Source organism: Oncorhynchus keta, chromosome 29 (genome assembly GCF_023373465.1).
Source record: "Oncorhynchus keta strain PuntledgeMale-10-30-2019 chromosome 29, Oket_V2, whole genome shotgun sequence".
Taxonomy (NCBI): Eukaryota; Metazoa; Chordata; class Actinopteri; order Salmoniformes; family Salmonidae; genus Oncorhynchus; species Oncorhynchus keta.
In genome coordinates, this window is record NC_068449.1 from 32688364 (window position 1) to 32710187 (window position 21824).

General features: G+C 41.4%; 1 protein-coding gene across 1 annotated transcript; it reads right to left on the minus strand.

Moving 5' to 3' along the window:
* Positions 1-14815: 14815 nt before the first annotated feature.
* On the minus strand, positions 14816-21686 carry eapp (e2f-associated phosphoprotein). Its single transcript, XM_035743307.2, has 6 exons — positions 21480-21686; positions 20832-21019; positions 19171-19281; positions 18913-19030; positions 16786-16911; positions 14816-16630 (listed from the first exon to the last, which is right to left on the minus strand). Exons 1-6 carry the CDS (start codon positions 21548-21550, stop codon positions 16324-16326), a joined length of 921 nt encoding a protein of 306 aa, XP_035599200.1. The 5' UTR covers positions 21551-21686; the 3' UTR covers positions 14816-16323.
* Positions 21687-21824: the final 138 nt, after the last annotated feature.

The following is a 21824-nucleotide window of genomic DNA, read 5'->3' on the forward strand; positions in this document are numbered from 1 at the left end:
TATCCATTAGACACATTTTCAGAATGTTCAGGTCAACAGAATTCTGACCTCTAGGGTAGGCTACATATCAGAATAATCTGTATTAATTGCTTTAAAACAGACACCCTGATACATTTTAAACTTTGTTTGACAAGTGGTTCTAAAAGGTAATTACATTAGCTTTCAAATGATATTTAATATAACCAACTTTGAAAGCACCAGCTACAAACATTGTTTAAAAATCTCAAATGTTGTGCCTTGACATTAGAATGTTGGAAGTTTAGCCATAGAATTCCATGTAATTCCATGTCACTTTGGTGATAGAGGCACCAATTTGCACACACGCAGCTAGAACAGGGTTTTAAAAAGATTTGTAGATACAGGGCCATAACAGAATTCATGCATTAACCCCACAGAATACTTTTTCCAATATGGCCACCAAACAACTCAATGGGGTCTTATTGGACAATTTCACATTGTAATGGAATGTAGGCTACGGGCAAGTTTATAGTCCTCATAATGAAAACAGCTATTAGGATAACATTGTATATCATTTTAATCGGCTCACATCCATGACTATTCACCTGTCCATTTGACATGTTTGAAGATTAATATTGCAATTATTGATCATACATCTTTAGAAATCAGAAAAAACGGACTGCTTTTTTTTGGCACATTCTTACCACAATTTGGTGATAATTTAACACCTGTATATATCTGGCTCACGTGAATGTGTATTCTACATTACTATGAACGTCTCAAGATATTTGGGGGCATACTACAATTCAGAGCTGGGATGATAAACCAAAAATTACTGACTACAACATTGCCTTCCTCTAACCGAGGCATTTTGCTTATGTTGGTAATTTCCGGGTGATTTGGTCCCTTTTGTTCCTGGAGATTGTTCTAAAATCATTATTTGGTCAACAGTAACAGCCTATGCATTATGCTGATTCCTGCTATGAAAGTATCTGCCTGTCCCTGTTTCGCTAACTGCTACTGACACTCTCTCTCTCTCCCCACTGTGCGCAAGGAGGAGGGAGAGATGCATTCTGAGAAGCACAAGCATGACCATTGCTCAAAATGCTATTGAGGGAAAAATACAGTTTTAAAAGCAAATACTGTCGTTCTAGTTACAGAGAGGAGAGTCACAGCTTTAAGTGAGTACAGTTGAAGTCGGAAGTTTATATACACTTACAGTGCCTTGCGAAAGTATTCGGCCCCCTTGAACTTTGCGACCTTTTGCCACATTTCAGGCTTCAAACATAAAGATATAAAACTGTATTTTTTGTGAAGAATCAACAACAAGTGGGACACAATCATGAAGTGGAACGACATTTATTGGATATTTCAAACTTTTTTAACAAATCAAAAACTGAAAAATTGGGCGTGCAAAATTATTCAGCCCCCTTAAGTTAATAATTTGTAGCGCCAACTTTTGCTGCGATTACAGCTGAAAGTCACTTGGGGTATGTCTCTATCAGATTGCACATCAAAATATCAACCATACATTTCCTGGATATGATACAGTAGATTAAATCACTTACTTTTTTGAATCATAGGCTACCATCTCAGTTGTCTTACTTGGCACTGGAAAAAGTGGGTCAAAAACCAGTAAAATACGCCATGAGCTTTTTTTTTTTCAACCTCCCCAAAATAATGTATCTTTAGTGCAATAAAATGGGTCAATTTATCCATGACCATAAACATTTTTGTCCATATCACCCATTTCTACTACAATGTATTTCAAATTGTGATTAGCAGGTCAAATTGCCCAAGGCATGGAGACCATCTATCTTCATATATCATATATCTTTATATAGCTTCCAGGGATGGTTGCATGCCCAAAAATCACTACCTTTCAAGACCATGGTGCTTGCCCCTCTAACCAGGGGCTGTGTCAGTGGGTTAAAAACCAGTAAAATACATTGAGCACCTCAGTACCTCCCCAGGCTTTGATAATTTGTTGCTGATTTATCTTTACCCAAACAAGGGCAATATGCATTTTTGTCCATATCATCCACCTCAATGGCCTGCTCGCCTCCCTATCACTGGGACCATACAGTTCCCGCTACAGCTCAGCTCAAAACTGTGCAATTTGGCTGCTCTGGCTCCCCAATGGTGGAACCACTCCTCACAACGCCAGGACAGCGGAGTCAATCACCACCTTCTTTCAAAGACACCTATTATATGAAACCCCACCTCTTAAGGAATACCTAGGATAGGATAAAGTAAAAAAACCTTCTTTCCCCCTTAAAAGATTTAGATGCACTATTGTAAAGTTTTGGCTGTTCCACTGGATGTGGATAGCTGTGAATGCACCAATATTGATTAAAGAGCAAGAACTTGTGTATAAGGACACTGTTTGTCATAAAATGACTTAAATGTAAATGTAAATTGCTATGGGCATATTTTCCAACTATATTCAAAAAATTGTTAGAAACATTGTTGGCATAGCCTGACAGGCATATATTGTATCTGGCTCACACATAAAACCCTGCTCTGGCTAGGTGTGCAATTTGGTGCCTCTTAGTTACAATCCCAAATCATAACTTCCCCATGGCTAAGCTCCCAACATTATAATGTCAATGGCACAATACGGGCGATTGTTTTTATAATAGTGCTCGTTCTTTCAAAGTTGGTTATATTATATGTCATTTGAAAGGGAATGTCATGACCTTTTAGAACCACTTGTCAAACAAAGCTTAAAAATCTTCAGGGTTTCCTTTTTAAAGCCATTCATACAGGGGAGTCAGAACTGAAATCACGTCCGAGCCCACCCTGGCCCTGCCTTCCTGGCTATTACTGATATATACTCGCCTGAGGAAGAACAGGTCAAAGTTCTGTCAAGACCTGAACAATCCGAAAATGTGTCTGATGGATAGCTTATGAATCTAAGCTTTCCATTGATATTGATTAAAGGTATCTACATTAATGGGATACTGAACTTGTTTTATATATACACTGTTTGTCATGGGAAATATGAATTGGAGGTTGCAAAAAGCATGCCAACACACCATTTAAATAGGATACCATTGCTGCACTGCTGTCACATTTTCCAACTACTAGTTGCGTTGAAAATAGTGGAAACAAATTTTAATATGATTCTAGAGCTGAACTGTATTTTGTAAGGAAATATACAACAACGAACCATATTCAGGAAGTACAAAGAAATTCCAATTCTAATTCAATTAATTTTCAATACTTTTGAATACCGGAAAATTACCAAGTGGAATTTGGTTTACTTTCTGAATTGACTAGAATTTAAATGAAATTGACCTCCACAGTGGTAAGCACACTTGGGACACAACCACACCTGGGATTTGAACTCACCACAGGAGGTTGGTGGCACTTTAATTGGAGAGGACAGGCTCCTGGTAATGGCTAAAGTCCGGTTGATAATGCATCATAGAGTATCCATTATATTGACCAGATACCCCAGTAGCCGCTCTAACAATGAAAATAAATGTCTTCAAAAATTAAAGTCTGTCGGGAGGAGGCAAGATCAGGTGGGATCATTCTAGCCAATGTTAGGGCAGCTTAGAGATTTGAAGGGCCGACGTACATTGGGTTAGGGCCGAGTAGAGCCTGTTTTTTCACCAATAACTAGGTTACGGGTAGGGCTTTAGGTATCTAGGTACGGGTAGGGCTTATTGATCACTAATATTTTGAAGCTGAGCCATTTACTTGTGCTCTGCTGCGCAGCTCAGTCATATCTGTCTATGATCATAACATGGTGTCAGAAGTGCTTCAACCTCATCAAATATAAAACAGGAGAGATTATTTCACAGTTTGTGCACTCAGCACAAGTTTGTTGGAGTTCAGCTCACTGCTTTCTCATGCCTTTTCATTGAGCAGAGCAGCCCAAGCAGAGGCATTGATATGAATACTCACCAATTCAGAGCAGCCATGACCAGAGTGCATGCAGAGCGAGCTCCCTGCACACAGGGAGTGAGTGACTGACAGAGGAGCAATTTATGGATTTACTAGTGGAGGAAGTGGTTTCGGGCAGGGCTGGGCTTTCATTTGGGCAGAAGCAATCGGGTCTGGATAGGGTAGGGACTGAATTGTGTGGGCATGTGTAGGGCTCGGGTTTAAAATTCATCCCAGTGAAGAGAAATTGTAGAAAATGGCAGAGTTTATTATTTTGTGGCTGTGGTAACTAGTGATGACCAGGCACAATTCCGGTATCAAGTGTTTTTTCTCAAAGTTGCAGGGATGTCTCGTGTCCTACTTATATCAGTACACTCGTAACACAGGCATTTGATTTCCATAGTGGGGCAATTTCTTTCACCGGAATCATATGTTGGGCTCCCGAGTGGCGCAGCGATCTAAAGCACTGCATCTCAGTGCTAGAGGCGTCACTACAGACACCCTGGTACAAATCCAGATTGTATCACAGCCAGCTGTGATTGGGAGTCCAATTGGGCAGTGCACAATTGGCTCAGTGTTTTCTGGGTTTGGCTGGTATAGGCTGTCATTGTAAATAAGAATTTGTTCTTAACTGACTTGCCCACTGACTTGCCTAAAAATGTATATATCATGCAAATTTGTAACATAAAATGGATGATGGACATCCACAAATTAATATGTAACATATCATACTAATTTGCATTTCACAGATTTACATTTACTATGTTATGTTTACCCCTGAGTCCAGGTTGGCCTAATGTGCATGACTAAGAAAGTCCCAGCACAACCTTACAGGTTACAGTCACATTTGAAGGCTCTGGCCAACAGTTGTGTCAGTGAAGCGTGTAGGTATGGATTCTGCTGAGAAGCAACAGAACAGGGTTGTGTTCAGTAGGACACCCCGTGGCAAAATGTTTTGCAACAAAAACTGTGTTCCATTGAATAACAGTATCTGTGTTAAAAAAATGGGTTTCTTCTGCCTACTGAACATGACCTTACACGACCCAAGACAGGGATGTAATGTGAAGGGTGAACAGGTTTTGTTTTACATCAGCCTCCCTCCCTGTCCCTCCCTCGCCAACAGCTGAACTGCTGCTTTAGCTCAGAGGGAGCTTAATTCTAATTGCAACACTGGCGGGCTGAGCACTCTATTTACACTAGACCTGAGAGTTATAGTACAAACTCCATGTACCGTGCAGAGTGTGTACGTGAGAACATCCTCATCCCCCAAGTTTAAAAAGTAACCCGCTGCTATTTTCATTTGGAGCCTGTGTCAGTGTTGAATGTGGTCATTGGTTATTCATTATTATAGCCACTCCCACCAACCTTTTGATTGATGGCTGAGTGGACAACACAATATGCTGTAGGCATAGAATACAGAAACTAAATACTGTTATCTCATTGCCTTCAAGGCAGGAATGATCTTTCGCATAAACCAAATGACAGAGACACAGGTAAATGCTCAATGGAATCGTGAATGAATGCCATGAACTGTATTCATTCTCCTAACTCCACTAATTTCATACTCCAGACTTTTCTAGATGTACAGGAAATGACTAAACAAAAATTCCCCACACTAAATACAGATTTATTTTAGAGTATGTGTCTGCCGAAATGACACTTCTGAAACATTAACGTTTAAAAAAAAATAGTTTATGAGATTTAGGACTCAGAACACAGACATTGGGTCATTTTTGTTACATATATTACAGGGAAGAGAATATCACAGTAAGCTTCAGTAGTGCTGCCAAAATGTGGTTTTCCAGTCTGAGACTGCTCAGTTGCAAAACAAATATAACATTTTCGCTACCCAACATATCAACTCGAAAACTCTACAGATATGTATACAATCTCATACAATCTAATATACACATACGTGAGACAATATGCCATCTGTGGCACAATTGCAGGAGAGAATAGATTTATAAAAAGGTACGGTTAATAATAAGGATATCTGTGCAATAGGAAAAAAAAACGTTACATTTGCTGGGCAAACCCGCAAGGCAACTCAGAAGACAACAATGGTTTCATGTCCTAGAACATTGGATGTGCCACTGCACTCCTCTCTGTACTCCCCTCACCCCCTTCTGTCCAAGAACACTGTTCATGATGACCAGCACAGAATAAATAGTGCCAGGGAATGGAATGAGATCCTCTCTCTCTCTCGGTCTGTCCTCCAGGTCCACATGACATCCATAGAATTGGAATGATCAGTCATTATAATTCCATGGGGACAGCAGTCACAGGCGCACTCAGGCGTGGGTACGGTTTGTGTCATTGAACCATCTCAAAGTAATGTAGTATAGCCATGATGTGCTGAGGCATGAACACGTACGTAACCCGCGTTCACCGCCATCACTGCCACAGATATCAGGATGGAGTCTGAGAAACAAGTAAAGGAAACTGACCAATACTTATAACTATTATAGGCTAATCCTATGGAATGAATAGGGCAAGCAGGCTACAGTTTAGCACATTCAAATAGAAGGTAAATGTTATTAAACATAATACCGTCTATTCCCGAAGCAGTCTGCCTCCCGAGGGGATTTTGCCCATGCTCCGACGCTGGCCAAATGCTTTGTCTAAAACCCAAATACACCTCGGACGTGATACAGTTTTATAAACATTTGGAACGTCCTTCAGTCATTTTTTAAATGTTCCTGTTAAAAAGTGACATCCCAAGTAGCCTATAAATACAGTAAATTACACACACTAAAAGGTAAACAAATATGTTTGAGCCATATGTTTTTGGGGATTTTTTGGCCCATAGATATTGCTGTAATTTTTTTGTCATTCAAATATCACATGAATACACATTAGATGAAAATGTGCTTTAAAACTGCAAAACTTTCTTTGCAGCCCATGGCAAAATGTTTAGAATTGCAGGAAATAAGCTTTAAGCCTGCTAAATTCTCTCCACCAATAAGAGGGGTGTGAACAATTTGTCATGAACAGTGCTTGTGCCCATAGAAGCAGATGTTGCTTGCTCGGTGGGGGTTTCTGCTGCTCCAAATGAAATCAATAGTTGGTTATTTTGTTCATTAAACAGACAAGACACACCCCATCAGTCAACACCACAGGAGGTTGGTGGCCCCTTAATTGGGGAGGATGGGCTCATGGTAATATCTGGAGTGGAAAGAGTGGAATGGTATCAAATACATCAAACACCTGGTGCATGCGCAGACCAGCTGGCTGGTGTGTTTGCGGACATATTCAATCTCTCCCTATCCCAGTCTGCCGTCCCCACTTGCTTCAAGATGTCCAGGATTGTTCCTGTACCCAAAAAAGCTAAGATAACTGAACTAAATGACTATCGCCCAGTAGCACTCACGTCTGTCATCATATGAAGTGCATTGAGAGGCTAGTTGAGGATCATATCACCTCTACCTTACCTGACACCCTAGACCCATTTCAATTTGCTTTCTGCCTCAATTTTCAATTTGCTTTCCACAGACAGACTGTGCCCTATCCCATCTGGACAAGAGGAATATCTATGTAAGAATATGCTGTTCATTGACTATAGCTCAGCATTCAACACCATATTACCCTCCAAGCTCATCATTAAGCTTGAGGCCCTGGGTCTGAACCCCACCCTGGGTCTGAATGGGGATCTCATTCCCCCGGGTCTGTGCAACTGGGTCCTGGACCTCCTGACGGACCGCCTCTAGGTGGTGAAGATAGGAAACAACACCTCCACTTCGTTGATCATCAACACTGGGGCCCCACAAGGATGCGTGCTCAGCCCCTTCCTGTACTCCCTGTTCACCTGTGACTGCATGGTCATGCATGCCTCCAACTCAATCATCAAGTTTGCAGACGACACAACAGTAGTAGGCCTGATTACTGATTATTAGAAATTATTAGAAATTTGGCTTGGCACCTAAAACACTCACAAACTTTTACAGATGCACAATTGAGAGCATCCTGTTGGGCTGTATCACCGCCTGTAACGGCAACTGCACCGACCTCAACCACAGGGCTCTCCAGAGGGTGGTGCGTTCTGCCAAACACATCACCGGGGGCAAACTACCTGCCCTCCAGGACACCTACAGCACCTGATGTCACAGGAAGGCCAAAAAGATCATCAAGGACAACAACCACCCAAGCCACTGCCTGTTCTCCCCCCTATCATCCAGAAGGCAAATTCAGTACAGGTGCATCAAATATGGGACCGAGAGACTGTAAAACAGCTTCTATCTCAAGGCCATCAGACTGTTAATTAGCCACCACTAGCACATTAGAGGCTGCTACCCTATATACATAGACTTGAAATCACTGGCCACTTTAATAATGTATACATATTTTGCATTACTCCTCTCATGGTATCTTAGTCTATGCAGCTCTGACATTGCTCGTCCAAATATTTATATTTTCTTAATTCCAAATCAAATGTTCTTAATTCGCTACACACACAATAACATCTGCTGAACTCGTGTATGTGACCAATAACATTTGATTTGAAATACATGCTTGTACACAATGTGAAAATAAAAAAAATCATCACTGCCCTGTATACCCATTCTTGTAAATTGGAGCTACTGTACATGATTGTCTGGGGCTGCTGTACAGAGAAGTCGGTCAGCTCACGGTCAGCTCCTCCAAGCTCATGTAATCTTTCTGGGGGTTTATCCCTAAGACCCCGGTTCGAGCATGTGACAAGACGTTGACATTTCTGGGTATGTCTTGTCTGTAACATGATAATAATACAAACCTGTCAATCAACCAAATGTATTTCTTAAAACCCATTTTTGCATCAGCAGTTGTCACAAAGTGTTTTACAGATACCCAGTCTAAAACCTAAGAACAGTCAATGCATTTGCCGAAGCACAGCATCTAGGAAACACTCCCTAAATGCCATGAAACTAGGATTAAAATGTGAGAGGAACCATATTCCGAGGGCTGTGCAGAGTGCACATTTAAGAGTGCATGTGCCCCTTATTGTTATTCAAGATGTTCTGACCAGCAGGGTGGCTATAGAGTGGGCAAAGGTTCAACACTCAGGGGTCAATGTCATGAGAGAGAGAGAGAGAGAGAGAGAGAGAGAGAGAGAGAGAGAGAGAGAGAGAGAGAGAGAGAGAGAGAGAGAGAGAGAGAGAGAGAGAGAGAGAGTATTACGTAAAGTTATGTAACACATTACAGTGGGAAGGTAAATAATGTGAAACCTTTAGAATTATCTGGATTTCTGCAAAATCTAAAATTTGATCTGATCTTCATCTAAGTCACAACAATAGACAAATACAGTCTACTTAGACTAATAATACGCAAACAATTATACGTTTTCATCTCTCTTTCATCTCTTTATTGATCACACTGTGTAAACATTCACAGTGCAGGTCGGGAAAAGTATGTGAACCCTTGGATTTAATAACAGGTTGACCCTCCTTTGGCAGTAATAACCTCAAACAAACGTTTTCTGTAGTTGCAGATCAGACTGGCACGACGGCCAGGAGGAATTTTGGACCATTCCTCTTTAGAAAACTGTTTCAGTTCCACAATATTCTTGGGATGTCTGGTGTGAACCCCTCTCTTGATGTTATGCCACAGCATCTCAATCGGGTTGAGGTCAGAACTGACTGGGCCACTCCAGAAGGCGTATTTTCTTCTGTTCAAGCCATTCTCTTGATTTACATCTAAATAATGGGTTGTTTTCCTGATGCATCACCTAACTTCTGTTGAGCTTCAATTGGTGGACAGATACATTAATCTGCAAAATGTCTTGATAAACTTGGGAATTAATTTTTGCGTCGATGATAGCAAGCTGTCCAGGCCCCGAGGCAGCAAAGCCGCCCTAAACCATGACGCTACCTCCGCTATGGATTACATTTGGGATGAGGTGTTGATGTTGGTGTGTTGTGCCTTTTTTTCTCCACAAAGTGTTGTGTGTTCCTTCCAAACAACACAACTTTAGTTTCATCTGTCACAGAATATTTTGCCAGTAGCGCTGTGGAACATCCACATGCTCTTTTGCGAACTTCAGACGTGCAGCAATGTTGGACAGCAGTGGCTTCTTCCATGGTGTCCTCCCATGAACACCAATTTTGTGTAGTTTTTTACGTATAGTAGACTCGTCAACAAAGATGTTAGCATCTTCCAGAGATTTCTGTATGTCTGTAACTGACACTAGGATTCTTCTTAACCTCATAGAGCATTCTGCGCTGTGCTCTTGCAGTCATCTTTGCAGGACGACCACTCCTAGGGAGAGTAGCAACAGTGCTAAACTTTCTCCATTTACGGTGCCTTACAAAAGTATTCATCCCCCTTGGCGTTTTTCCTATTTAGTTGCATTGCAACCTGATTTTTATTTGGATTTCATGTAATGGACATACACAAAATAGTCCAAATTGATTAAGTGAAATGAAGAAAATAATAATTAATCATTTGCAAAAAAAAATGTAACAGAAAAGTGGTTGCGTGCATATGTATTCATCCCTGTTGCTATGAAGCCCCTAAATAAGATATGGTGCAACCAATTACCATCAGAAGTCACATAATTGTGTGCAATCTAAGTGTCACATGTTCTGTCACATGATCTCAGTTGGGTTATAAAAAAATATCCGAAACTTTGAACATCTCACGGAGTACCATTAAATCCATTATTTAAAAAATGGAAGAAGTGGCCTCCCGGGTGGTGCAGTGGTCTAAGGCCACTCCACAGAGCTGGGCTTTACGTCCAGAAAAAAAGCAATTGCTTAAAGAAACGAATAAGCAAACATGTTTGGTGTTCGCCAAACGGCATGTGGGAGACTACCCAAACATATGGAAGAAAGTACTCTGGTCAGATGAGACTAAAAGGAAAATCTGATCCATTTTTGGGGCACATGTTGACAAGGTGTTGGGGAATCACTGGAGGGGAATATTGACCAGCTGAGCATCTCAGTGTACAGCTCAATAAACACAATAGGCGTTTTGTTAAATTTCAGTCTTCTGTGATGTATTTAAAGTGTCATATTGGGATGCAAACTCAAAAATGAATACATTTAAACTATATCTGACATGTTAATGGTGTCTTCTTTTTTAAGTCCAAACCATGTGTGGTGTGTACAGTTGAAGTCGGAAGTTTACATACACTTAGGTTGGAGTCATTAAAACTCGTTTTTCAACCACTCAACAAATGTGTTGTTAACAAATTATAGTTTTGGAAAGTCAGTTCGGACATCTACTTTGTGCATGACGCAAGTAATTTTTCCAACAATTGTTCACAGACAGATTATTTCACTGTATCACAATTCCAGTGGGTCAGAAGTTTAGATACACTAAGTTGACTGTGCCTTTTAACAGCTTGGAAAGTTTCAGAAAATTATGTAATGGCTTTAGAAGCTTCTGATAGGCTAATTTACATCATTTAAGTCAATTGGAGGTATACATTTGGATGTATTTCAAGGCCTACCTTCAAACTCATTACCTCTTTGCTTGACATCACAGGAAAATCAAAAGAAATCAGCCAAGACCTCAGAAAAACAATTGTCGACCTCCACAAGTCTGGTTCATCCTTGGGAGCAATTTCCAAATGCCTGCAGGTACCACGTTCATCTGTACAAACAATAGTACGCAAGTATTAAAACCATGGGACCACACAGCCGTCATACCGCTCAGGAAGGAGACGCGTTCTGTCTCCTAGAGATTAACGTACTTTGGTGCAACAAGTGCAAATCAATCCCAGAACAACAGGACCTTGTGAAGATGCTGGAGGAAACAGGTACAAAAGTATCTATATCCACAGTAAAACGAGTCCTATATCGGCATACCCTGAAAGGCCGCTCAGCAAGGAAGAAGCCACTGCTCCAAAACCACCATAAAAAGGCCAGATTACGTTTTGCAACTGCACATGGGTACAAAGATTATACTATTTGGAGAAATGTCCTCTGGTCTGAGGAAACAAAAATAGAACTGGTTGGCCATAACGACCATTGTTATGTTTGGAGGAAAAAGGGGGAGGCTTGCATGCTGAAGACTACCAAGAAACACTCTGCAAGCCCCTGATTAAGCCCACTGCTTCAAAAGGTTATTAAGGGAGCATAATTATCTGTTTAAGAAGTCAAGTAAAGGGCCCATCTTAAAGAGTATAATGACCTTTTCAAAGAGGAGGGAGCTAGGCGTCTGGAGTTATTATTTTTTTGATTGACTGAGACATCCACTGGCATCCCCCCGGACACCCACTGGCAGCCCCCCGGACGCCCCTCTGGGAACTATTTTTAAAAGGGTTAAGGTGAAACACTTGTAAAGCAGTTGTTTCAAAGACACCTGGGGATACACTTGTGTACATATAGTTCCCTTGTGTGTAAGGGACCCCCTAGATTAGCAACCTATTGACCATTAAATCTGGATAAACGAGGTGCATGAAAGACTTTCCACACCCAAACACGCACACACACACATCCCAAGAACCCAATGGCTCTTGTGTAGAGAGAGAGAGAGAGAAGCAGATCGGGGAGACAGACAGAGACAGAGATTTCATTTAAGGTAAATGACATTTTCTTTAAAACTACAGATACCCTGGTTTGAATCCAGGCTGTATCACAACTGGCCGTGATTTGAGTTACATAGGGCGGTTCACTATTGGCCCCGCATCATCTGGGTTTGGCTGGTGTAGGCCAACATTGTAAATAAGAATTTGTTCTTAACTGACTTGCCTAGTTAAATAAAGGTTAAATGTACTTAAAAAAATGTAAACCCATGGCTTGTAACCTGACACCACGCCTGCAACCAAGCCCCACACACTAACATGCAAGAGGAAAGATGGAGGGAGAGATTTATGTAATTGAAGGTAAATGTAAAAATTCCTTCAAACCTTTTCATTTTCTTCTAAAACTTTAGTACAGACATTTAAACATACATATTACAATGATTACAGTTTATTAAAAGTTACTATGCAATATTTAACTATATCACATTTTAAAAAATCGAAATCTTTATATAAATCATATATATTATTATTACACAATACTACACTTTATTACCCTATAAATGTTTGTATAATACTTTTTTGTAGGAAAGACTGTTATTTTTCTAAATGTATTTTTCTTCGAAAATAATGCCTTGACCTCGGCCCTCGTCCACTTGTAACACCCACAGCTTGACATCACCCCATGCTACCAGGCCCCACAAACACCCACCCAACGGGAAAGACTAATTCATTGAAGGTAAACAACGTTTTCATCAAAACCTTTAGTACAGACATTTAAACATCCATATTACAATGATTCAAGTTTACTATGCAATATTAAATAATAAACTATGACACTAATGTGTATTACTCAACCTTTATATAGACCATACATGTTATTATTACACATTACATGTTAATTTTGTAAAAAAAAAAAAAAAAAAAAAAGGGGTTTAAAGTAGAATGAGCATTTTCCTCCTTTTCGGGGGCCTATCGTAACCTGACACCAACCCCATCAGTCTCCAAATCCCTGTCTTCAAGCGGCGGGGACATCAGACATCGTCTCTTCCATGCAGGCTCTCCATGGTCTCCTAGGCTTCGAACGTTCTATTTTTGGTGATAGATCAACCTTCTTGCCTTTAAACCCAAGTTTTGTCTAGATGACAGAAGGGACCATCTTCGTAAATGTTCACGATGGTAGAAAAATTGTTGCACTCGTTTAATCATATCAAGCACTAATCTTGCCACCTGAAGCTAAAGACAGGCACAGAGTAGTGCAAGCATTTGAAAATACATACGAACTAACAGATTTGGTGGCATATGCGCCATTGAATTCAGAACAACCTAAAACTGTAACTTTGGAGTCTGGACTATACACTACTGAAGAGATCAATATTGCCTTCACTCATATCAATCACACCATTAAAACAACCAGGTGCATCACAAAGAATGTCATCAATAGTTTTGTTATTGTGGCCCAGACATGAAGGACACAATACACCTGTTTTCTGTAGTTTTCTGTGGTTTATCTCCCTTGAGGCTTCTTCTCTGTCATAGTGTTCACAGGACAAGTCGAAGACTTACTTATAACTCAGGCAGACCTACCGGGAAATGACTTTTTCCTGTTCATTCTACAAGGGGTCACAAGATCACTACACAGCAGCGCCGTAAATTCACTACAACAATTCCCAACTGTTTCAAATGTTCAAACACATTTTCTTCTAAGTTCAACAAGGTCACTACACATCAATCACCAAGCCATTACTTTTTCTTTCAAACATGTGCTTTACTTCAAAGAAACAGCTGCACTATCAAGTTACATAAGCACACACTAAATGTCGTGAGAACATCCGGACAGGATGTAATAAACAGCCCAAACACAGGACACAGGAACAACTCACTCACTTTTTGACAGCAACCATCTACTATAGTCTCTCTGACACCGTTAGCTAGTTAACATTAGCCTTTTACATCTAGCTACATATTGAACTTCCATCCTCTCAGGCCAGGTGCACAACAATGTATGAATGAATGGTTGGATCAGAATCGCCGTTATAATTATTGGCCAGTACGCATGATTAAGTGAAACCACAATTCCAAATCCTTATCCCCATCCATGGCTAATTTAGCTAGCCACCAGAGGACAACACAACAAGAGTTTTTCTGTCAATGACATATCCTCTCAAGGGGATTTGATAGGATTGATGCCAAAATCCAAGGTGGCTTCCCTTTTTTTGGTGCGCCAGGACCATTCACAGTTGAGCTCGCTCAGTTCACCTCAATGCTGGTTGGCAAATTTGTTATACTTTTTATTTATTTTTTAAATCAAGGGAGGCCAGATGCTCACTGGCTTTGCTTGCCTTCAATGCTACGGGTGGCAACAATGTCAGACAGCATCAGATAGATGGCCTACAGATACAGAGGGGCGCTGTTTCGCACGCGCTGATGTTTTCTCCTGTGAGATACATACAGCCTCGGGAATTAAAGGAAAATTATGAAACACATTATGAAAGATTATGAACATTATGAAAGATAAAACAATTTATGTTTTGAATTTTTATTGGTACATTTTTGGGGGGAGCCTGGCTTCCCTTGGCATCCATGAATACACACCACTGCTAAAAAAAAGGAAAAAAAGACACCACTGCTTATCAGGCCTATGAAAGGGATAAAATCATTCTTCAGTCATAATTGTTCAGTGTTGTGATCAACAGTAGCCTAATTTGATAGTCATATCTTCCTCACCTCTTTTTGAACAGTTTCCAACTTACTTGAGTAGCCTAACATATCAAATCAGTCTACACCAATGACTGCAATAATCTTTGAAATCCATGAGATCGGAGTTCTAAAATTCTCAATAGTTGCGCATGCACACGTTTATGGATGCAGGTGAGACAGATGCCGCATTCAAAACAACTGGGAACTCGGAAAAAACGAGCTACGACTGAAAAAAAATTTTTTTTTTGGAAAGGTCATCCAACTTGGCATCTTTCTAGAGCTCCCCCTTTACAACCTGATCACTGACATCGGGATTTGACCAAGTGGAAAACCCTGGCCTCATCTTTCTACGAGTTTTTATGTCGGATATTACCGAGTTGTCTTGAATGCGCCAACAGTAGGCTACACTGTGACCACCTAAGCTAGTAGCTATAGCCTAATGTTATCGTTTCATAGTCTACTGTTCAGCAATAAAATGTTAACCAACAAATAGGCTACTTGCTAACTATTCGAAATTACAAGGCAAGGGGTTGTAGTTAGTTATCTATCCGGCTAAAATACCTAGTAGCCTAGTTATTTTCAAACTATTCTGGAACCAAAAAGGATACTGAAGATGGTTCTCACCCAAGGCTTCAACATGTATAAAGCCGTTACGAGAATATATTGGTAACACAACCAGGATATTTTCTTCCAGATAACTTCAAAAACGCCATAACTTGAAGTTGTATTTATTCTGTCTTTTTTGTGATTGCCGATTATTTCTTGGTAGATAAAGCGTTTATCAAAAGCAATCACTTTTGCATGTGAAATCACAGAATCGACTCCATCCTCAATATGCCAATTACATCCCTTTTGTTTTGAGCCAAATATCCCTGTGGGCTTCGAACAGGGCACCTAGCTCACATCCAGGAGGCAGCCCGGTTCCAAAACGAATGCAATCAACCATCAACCGGTGCAGATTAATCCCCCCAGTGATGTTTAACGGCTTTCTTTCTCAACCAATCTCGAATCACATGAAAAAGCGACGCGCAAAGGGCGGTTTCCACTTCCTGTCCCGACTCTAATCAGATTTACAAATGGTTATTGCGATCCGGAATCCTTGGGACGTCCATACCCTAACCAAAGACAGTACAGTGTGAAGATATACAAATCTTTGGTTCTAAATATAAAAAAAACAGAATAAATACCATAGGGGTAAACTTAATAAAATGTTGGAGGCCAATGCTTGTACATCAAATCTTTACATAAACTTTACACCCCTGTCTAATACCATAAAAAGATGTACATTCAGACACCAAAAGTCTTATCAGGGATATCGCAACAGTGCATCTTCAGCAGTGGCTGGCGAGGATGTTAAAAAAGTGGTAGACCTCGTCCTTATCGAGCACTGCCACCTCAGTGGAGCACTCCGTACACTGAACGGGATGGTAGATCTCCTCTCCGCCCATCCCCAACACTGCTCCTGAATCTGTGGCTTCCATTGTGGTTGACGCTGTTGGCTCTGGTTGACGCCCCTTCCTCCTCTTTCTGCTCCTCAGATTCTTCTCATTGAGCGTTTTGTACCGTAAAATCTCCTCTTTGTTTACTGTACAATTCATGACAAACATGGCTCTGTATTGGGTCCTGTATTTGTCATGCCTGTAGACAAAAACAAACAAGAGGTCAATTGAGACAAATCCTTTTCCAGAATTGTTCAACCTTTACAATTGTAGTGGGTGTAATGTTTGGCTGTGTAAAATGCTGTGAGTTCAGTTCAAGATGATATTCACAGCCAAATAAACTCTATTTCCAACCTTTGACAGTCGAGGCATAGCGTGGTCATGCATGCTGGGCAGTTAAGGACAGCATCGCTACTTGGAAGCCCCTGGGACTGCCCTCTTCTGTTTCGTGAAGATTGCAATCTTCTCTTTTCGTTGTACCTGATCAAATAGGCAATAGGGGAACATAATTGACATACAGTGCATTCAGTATTCAGACCCCTTGACTTTGTCCACATTTTGTTAGGTTAGACATTCTAAAATTGATTAAACTGTTTTTTTTCACCAATCTACACACAATACCCCATAATGACAAAGCAAAAACAGTTTTGTATCAATTTTTGAAAATGTATAAAAAATGAAATGAAATGCACATTTACATAAGTATTTAGACCCAGCACTTTACTCAGTACTTTGTTGAAGTACCTTTGGCAGCGATTACAGCTTTGAGTCTTCTTGGATATGACGCTACAAGCTTGGCACAAGTGTATTTGGGAAGTTTCTCCCATTCTTCTCTGAAGATCCTCCCAAGCTCTGTAAGGTTGCTACACAGATATTTTCAGGTCCGTCCAGGGATGTTCGATGAGGTTCAAGTCCAGGCTCTGGCTGGGCCACTCAAGGACATTCAGAGACTTGTCCCGAAGCCACTCCTGCGTTGTTTTGGCTGTGTGCCTAGGGTTGTTGTCCTGTTGGAAGGTGAACCGTTGCCTCAGTCGGAGGTCCTGAGCACTCTGGAGCAGGTTTTCATCAAGGATCTCTCTGTACTTTGCTCTGTTCATCTTTGCCTCGATTTTGACTAGTCTCCCAGTCCCTGCCGCTGAAAAACATCCCCACAGCATGCTGCCACCCGCATGCTTCACCGTAGGGATGGTGCCAGGTTTCCTCCAGACGTGACGCTTGGCATTCAGACCAAAGAGTTCAATCTTGGTTTCATCAGACAAGAGAATGTTGTTTCTCATGGTCTGAGTCTTTAGGTGCCTTTTGGCAAACTCTAAGAGGGCTGTCATGTGCCTTTTACTGAGGAGTGACTTTCGTCTGACCACTCTACCATAAAGGCCTGATTGGTGGAGTGCTGCAGAGATGGTTGTCCTTCTGGAAGGTTCTCCCATCTCAACAGAGGAACTCTAGAGCTCTGTTTGAGTTTATTTTTACAGGGACAGTGCACATTAATCAACGTTTCAGTAAAAGTGCCGGTTTTAGCCAGCCGGCTCATTTTCAACTGCAGTTATAGCATACAGACATAGCATACAGATAGAACAAAAAGCAACAAGACAAAATCCATTAAAGCAACTAAGTGTTTCCACACCTCACAAGCTACAGACAACAGACATCATGGAAAGCGGCAATGTCAGAGTGACCATCAGGTTCTTGCTCACCTCCCTGACCAAGGTCCTTCTCCCCCGATTTCTCATTTTGCCCAGCTCTAGGAAGAGTTTTGATGGTTCCAAACTTCTTCCATTCAAGAACAATGGAGGACACTGTTCTTGGGGACCTTCAACGCTGCCAAAATGTTTTGGTACCCTTCCCCAGATCTGTGCCTCAACACAATCCTGTCTCGGAGCTCTACAGACAATTCCTTCGATTTCATGGCTTGGTTTTTGCTCTGACATGCATTGTCAACTGTGGGACCTTATATTAACAGGTAAGTGCCTTTTCAAATCATGTCCAATCAATAGAATTTTCCACAGGTGGACTCCAATTAAGTTGTAGAAACATCAAGTAAAATCAATGGAAACAGTTCAATTTCGAGTTTCATAGCAAAGGGTCTGAATACTTATGTTAATAAGGTATTTCTGTTTTTGGTTTGAATAAATCTGGTAAAATTTCTATGAACCTGTTTTCATTTTTGTCATTATGGGGTATTGTGTGTAGATTCCTGAGGAAATTGTTTTATTTATTCCATTTTAGAATAAGGCTGTAACGTAACAAAATGTAGAAAAACTCAAGGGGTCTGAATACTTTCCGAAGGCACTGTATGTGGCTACAACCAACCCTACTCATGGACTAAAAAGCACGATCAATGCAAATTCTCCACTGAGCATGCTTTACTAATCTGTGTCCGAGAAACCGACCTTAAATATTTGGATATTCTTTCAAACTTCACCCTGTTATTACACACAAAAATACTTTTGTAACATTTTGTATGATGGATGCATCGCTTACCTCCTCCTCTTGGCGTCCACCCATGCCTGATCCCGGTCATCCTCATCCGGGTCGTACAGCAGTTCATCGTTGGTGGGGATGGATCGCTGTTTCCTGTGTCTCTGACCCGAGGAACTGCCTGCAGAAGAGGATCAAACAATTGTATCGCATCATCTGTACAACAATAGGACTCTGTCCTTTTAAGTCAAAGGTTAGGGCTTAATCTGTACCCTCAGAGTCTATGTTTGGTTTACAGATTAATTCTAGCTACACACTTACTTGGAGCAGTTTCCTCCTCGTCGGAATCAGAGTCAAAATAAACATTGTCATAAAGCTCTGGCTGTGGTAACCCAGGCGTTGCAGCATTGTCATTGGTACCCAAAGCCTCTCCTGGGATGGACAAATGGACACTGTTATTAACAAGTACAGCAGTACAATATTATTATTATTAATTAATTATTTTTTGTGAATTTTACCCCTTTTTCGTGGGATCCAATTGTTTAGTAGTTACTATCTTGTCTCATCGCTACAACTCCCGTATGGGCTCGGGAGAGACGAAGGTTGAAAGTCATGCGTCCTCTGATACACAACCCAACCAAGCCGCACTGCTTCTTAACACAGCGCCATCCAATGTGTCGGAGGAAACACCGTGCACCTGGCAACCCTGGTTAGCGCGCACTGCGCCCGGCCCGCCACAGGAGTCGCTGGTGCGCGATGAGACAAGGATTTCCCTAGCGGCCAAACCCTCCCTAACCTGGACGACGCTAGGCCAATTGTGCGTCGCCCCACGGACCTCCCGGTCGAGGCCGGTTACGACAGAGCCTGGGCGCAAACCCAGAGTCTCTGGTGGCGCAGCAGTACAGCGCCCTTAACCACTGCGCCACACGGGAGGCCCTAGCAGTACAATATTATTGATAGACAGGGGCGCAACTTTCACTGGGAAGGTTTTTGTCCCTCCCAGTTTTATCATTGCATTGTGATACAAAAACAGGCATTGGTGTGCTGTGCTTTAAGACCATGAGGGGGGCCTCAGCGCGGTAGGTTGTTTGGTGGTTTCAGCCGGTTTGATTTAGGAATGCGTGGACACCACAGTGTGCGCGAACAGAGGCAGCTATTGTCTGTGTGTGTGTGTTGTGCTCCGCTTCCGCTCCCCCCCCCCCGAATTGTAAAAGCAAGCTGAGCAGAAACTGGCTACTCTTTATTTGACTGAATGAGCTGGAAAGGTAACTGCTCTTTAACTTAACAGAAAAATAGTTATTTATTCCCAGTGCTGAGCTAGTAGTGTAACTGACATGTAACATTAGGTAATGTTCCATCTCGAATCGACTGACGTTCTGTCTGAAGTGAATGAACTAACAGCCAGTTCAGCTCTAGCCTCTAGCAATCTGTCAGGTAGCAGTATCTAACAGATGTTGTGTTTATGGAAATGTTCTGTAACCTTAGTTTCTTCCCGTTTCAACGGAAGTACATTAACTTGGCTCGTTTTCACCAGTTGATGTACCGTTATGGCTGCCAAAAGTTGGCTAATGTTAGATATTATTTCCACCCCAATCATAGTCAGCATAGCAATGTAACGTTATAGATCTGTCATGGTGCACTGTCTGTATATAACACTATGCTCATGATATTTGTGCGTCTATAACTTTCTCACTCATCATTATTCACGATTCATTCAGGATTATCCATAATCTTGGTGGCATCCACATTCATGTAGAAGTATTTAGAAACATATTCTATTTTTATGTACAGTACAAGTGACCCCCAAAGGGTCATAGATTGTGTAGAAATGCAGGAAATTAGCTTTAGATGCTCCCAGACCCAAGGCCAGTAAATGCAGCTGAAGTGTTCTCTCTATTCACAACAGAACAACAGTGTGCATTGCTGCGGCCGGCAGCCAAAAAGACACAAAATAACTATTGATGCTAGAAGAAAACTCCCACCTGCTGGTGCTGTAGGTGGCGCCCATTTGCACTCCATAGTCTTGATGGTGGTGCTGAGCTCTGCCTCCATCTCTTTCTCAAACTCATCCCCACTGGAGGACTCACTCTCCCCAGTCAAGTATTCTCGGATGAGCTTCCTCTTCTGATCCGGGGTCCCGTTCAAGAGCACATCCAGCTCATCCTCAGAGCTGGAAATACAGCAACAAATTAGGAGGGTCTTGATGTCATACAGTTTTCATATTGAACAGTCATTGGTCAGATCCTGTTTGAACAACACTCACAACTTTGCGCCCTAATAATAAAATACTTATTTATAACAGGACTGGGTTCAATTACATTTAAATCCAGTCAATTGTTGAAATGGAATTGACCCCAACCCTGGTTCACAGATCCAACCCCTACTTCAGTGCCCAAGTAACGTTAATATTGAACGTTATGGGCCTTCAAGCGAATCAAGCTATAGAATATGGAAACAATACTGTACCCAAACATTTAACATTGAAATCGGTTTGCATGTTACTGTTCGGGTACTAACGTTAAGTAGATAGCATCACCAGCAACCATGCTTGCATTGGACGACCCGCTTGCGTTCTTAGTGTGCTAGCTAGCCAAACGCTACCTAACGTCAAACCATGCAACCACAATTACCTGTCCTCAGCTCTTTCTTCATCACTTGGCTCCTCTATCTCATATGAATCATACTCTACTTGTCTGTTCATTTTGTATTTTATGAATTCTAGCTAGCAAATGAAGTTATGAGAACGGTCAAAGTAAAGGTAAACAAAGGTGGAAACTTTATAAAGCTTCGTCGCCAGGACCTTGTAGCTTACTTCCTGATATTTCACATTACTTCCGATTTGCGCTTTTCAAAGTAAAAGTCCCAGGCGTTCAAAACTAGCAGGCAACTGTCGATTTTAGAAAAGGGGATTGCTCAAATACAGAGGCTTGTGTAAGTATTCACCCCCTTCCATTTATGAAATGTAGATTCCCCCC

What these genes read in the sequence shown, in the direction of transcription:
- eapp (XM_035743307.2), bottom strand. Translation starts at nt 21,550, where the DNA reads ATGAACAGACAAGTAGAGTATGATTCATATGAGATAGAGGAGCCAAGT. An exon ending in CGAGGAGGAAACTGCTCCAA is followed by an intron (nt 19,031 to 19,170) that starts GTAAGTGTGTAG and finishes CCTCTTCTGCAG; the next exon opens with GCAGTTCCTCGGGTCAGAGA. An exon ending in CTATGCCTCGACTGTCAAAG is followed by an intron (nt 16,631 to 16,785) that starts GTTGGAAATAGA and finishes TTTTGTCTACAG; the next exon opens with GCATGACAAATACAGGACCC.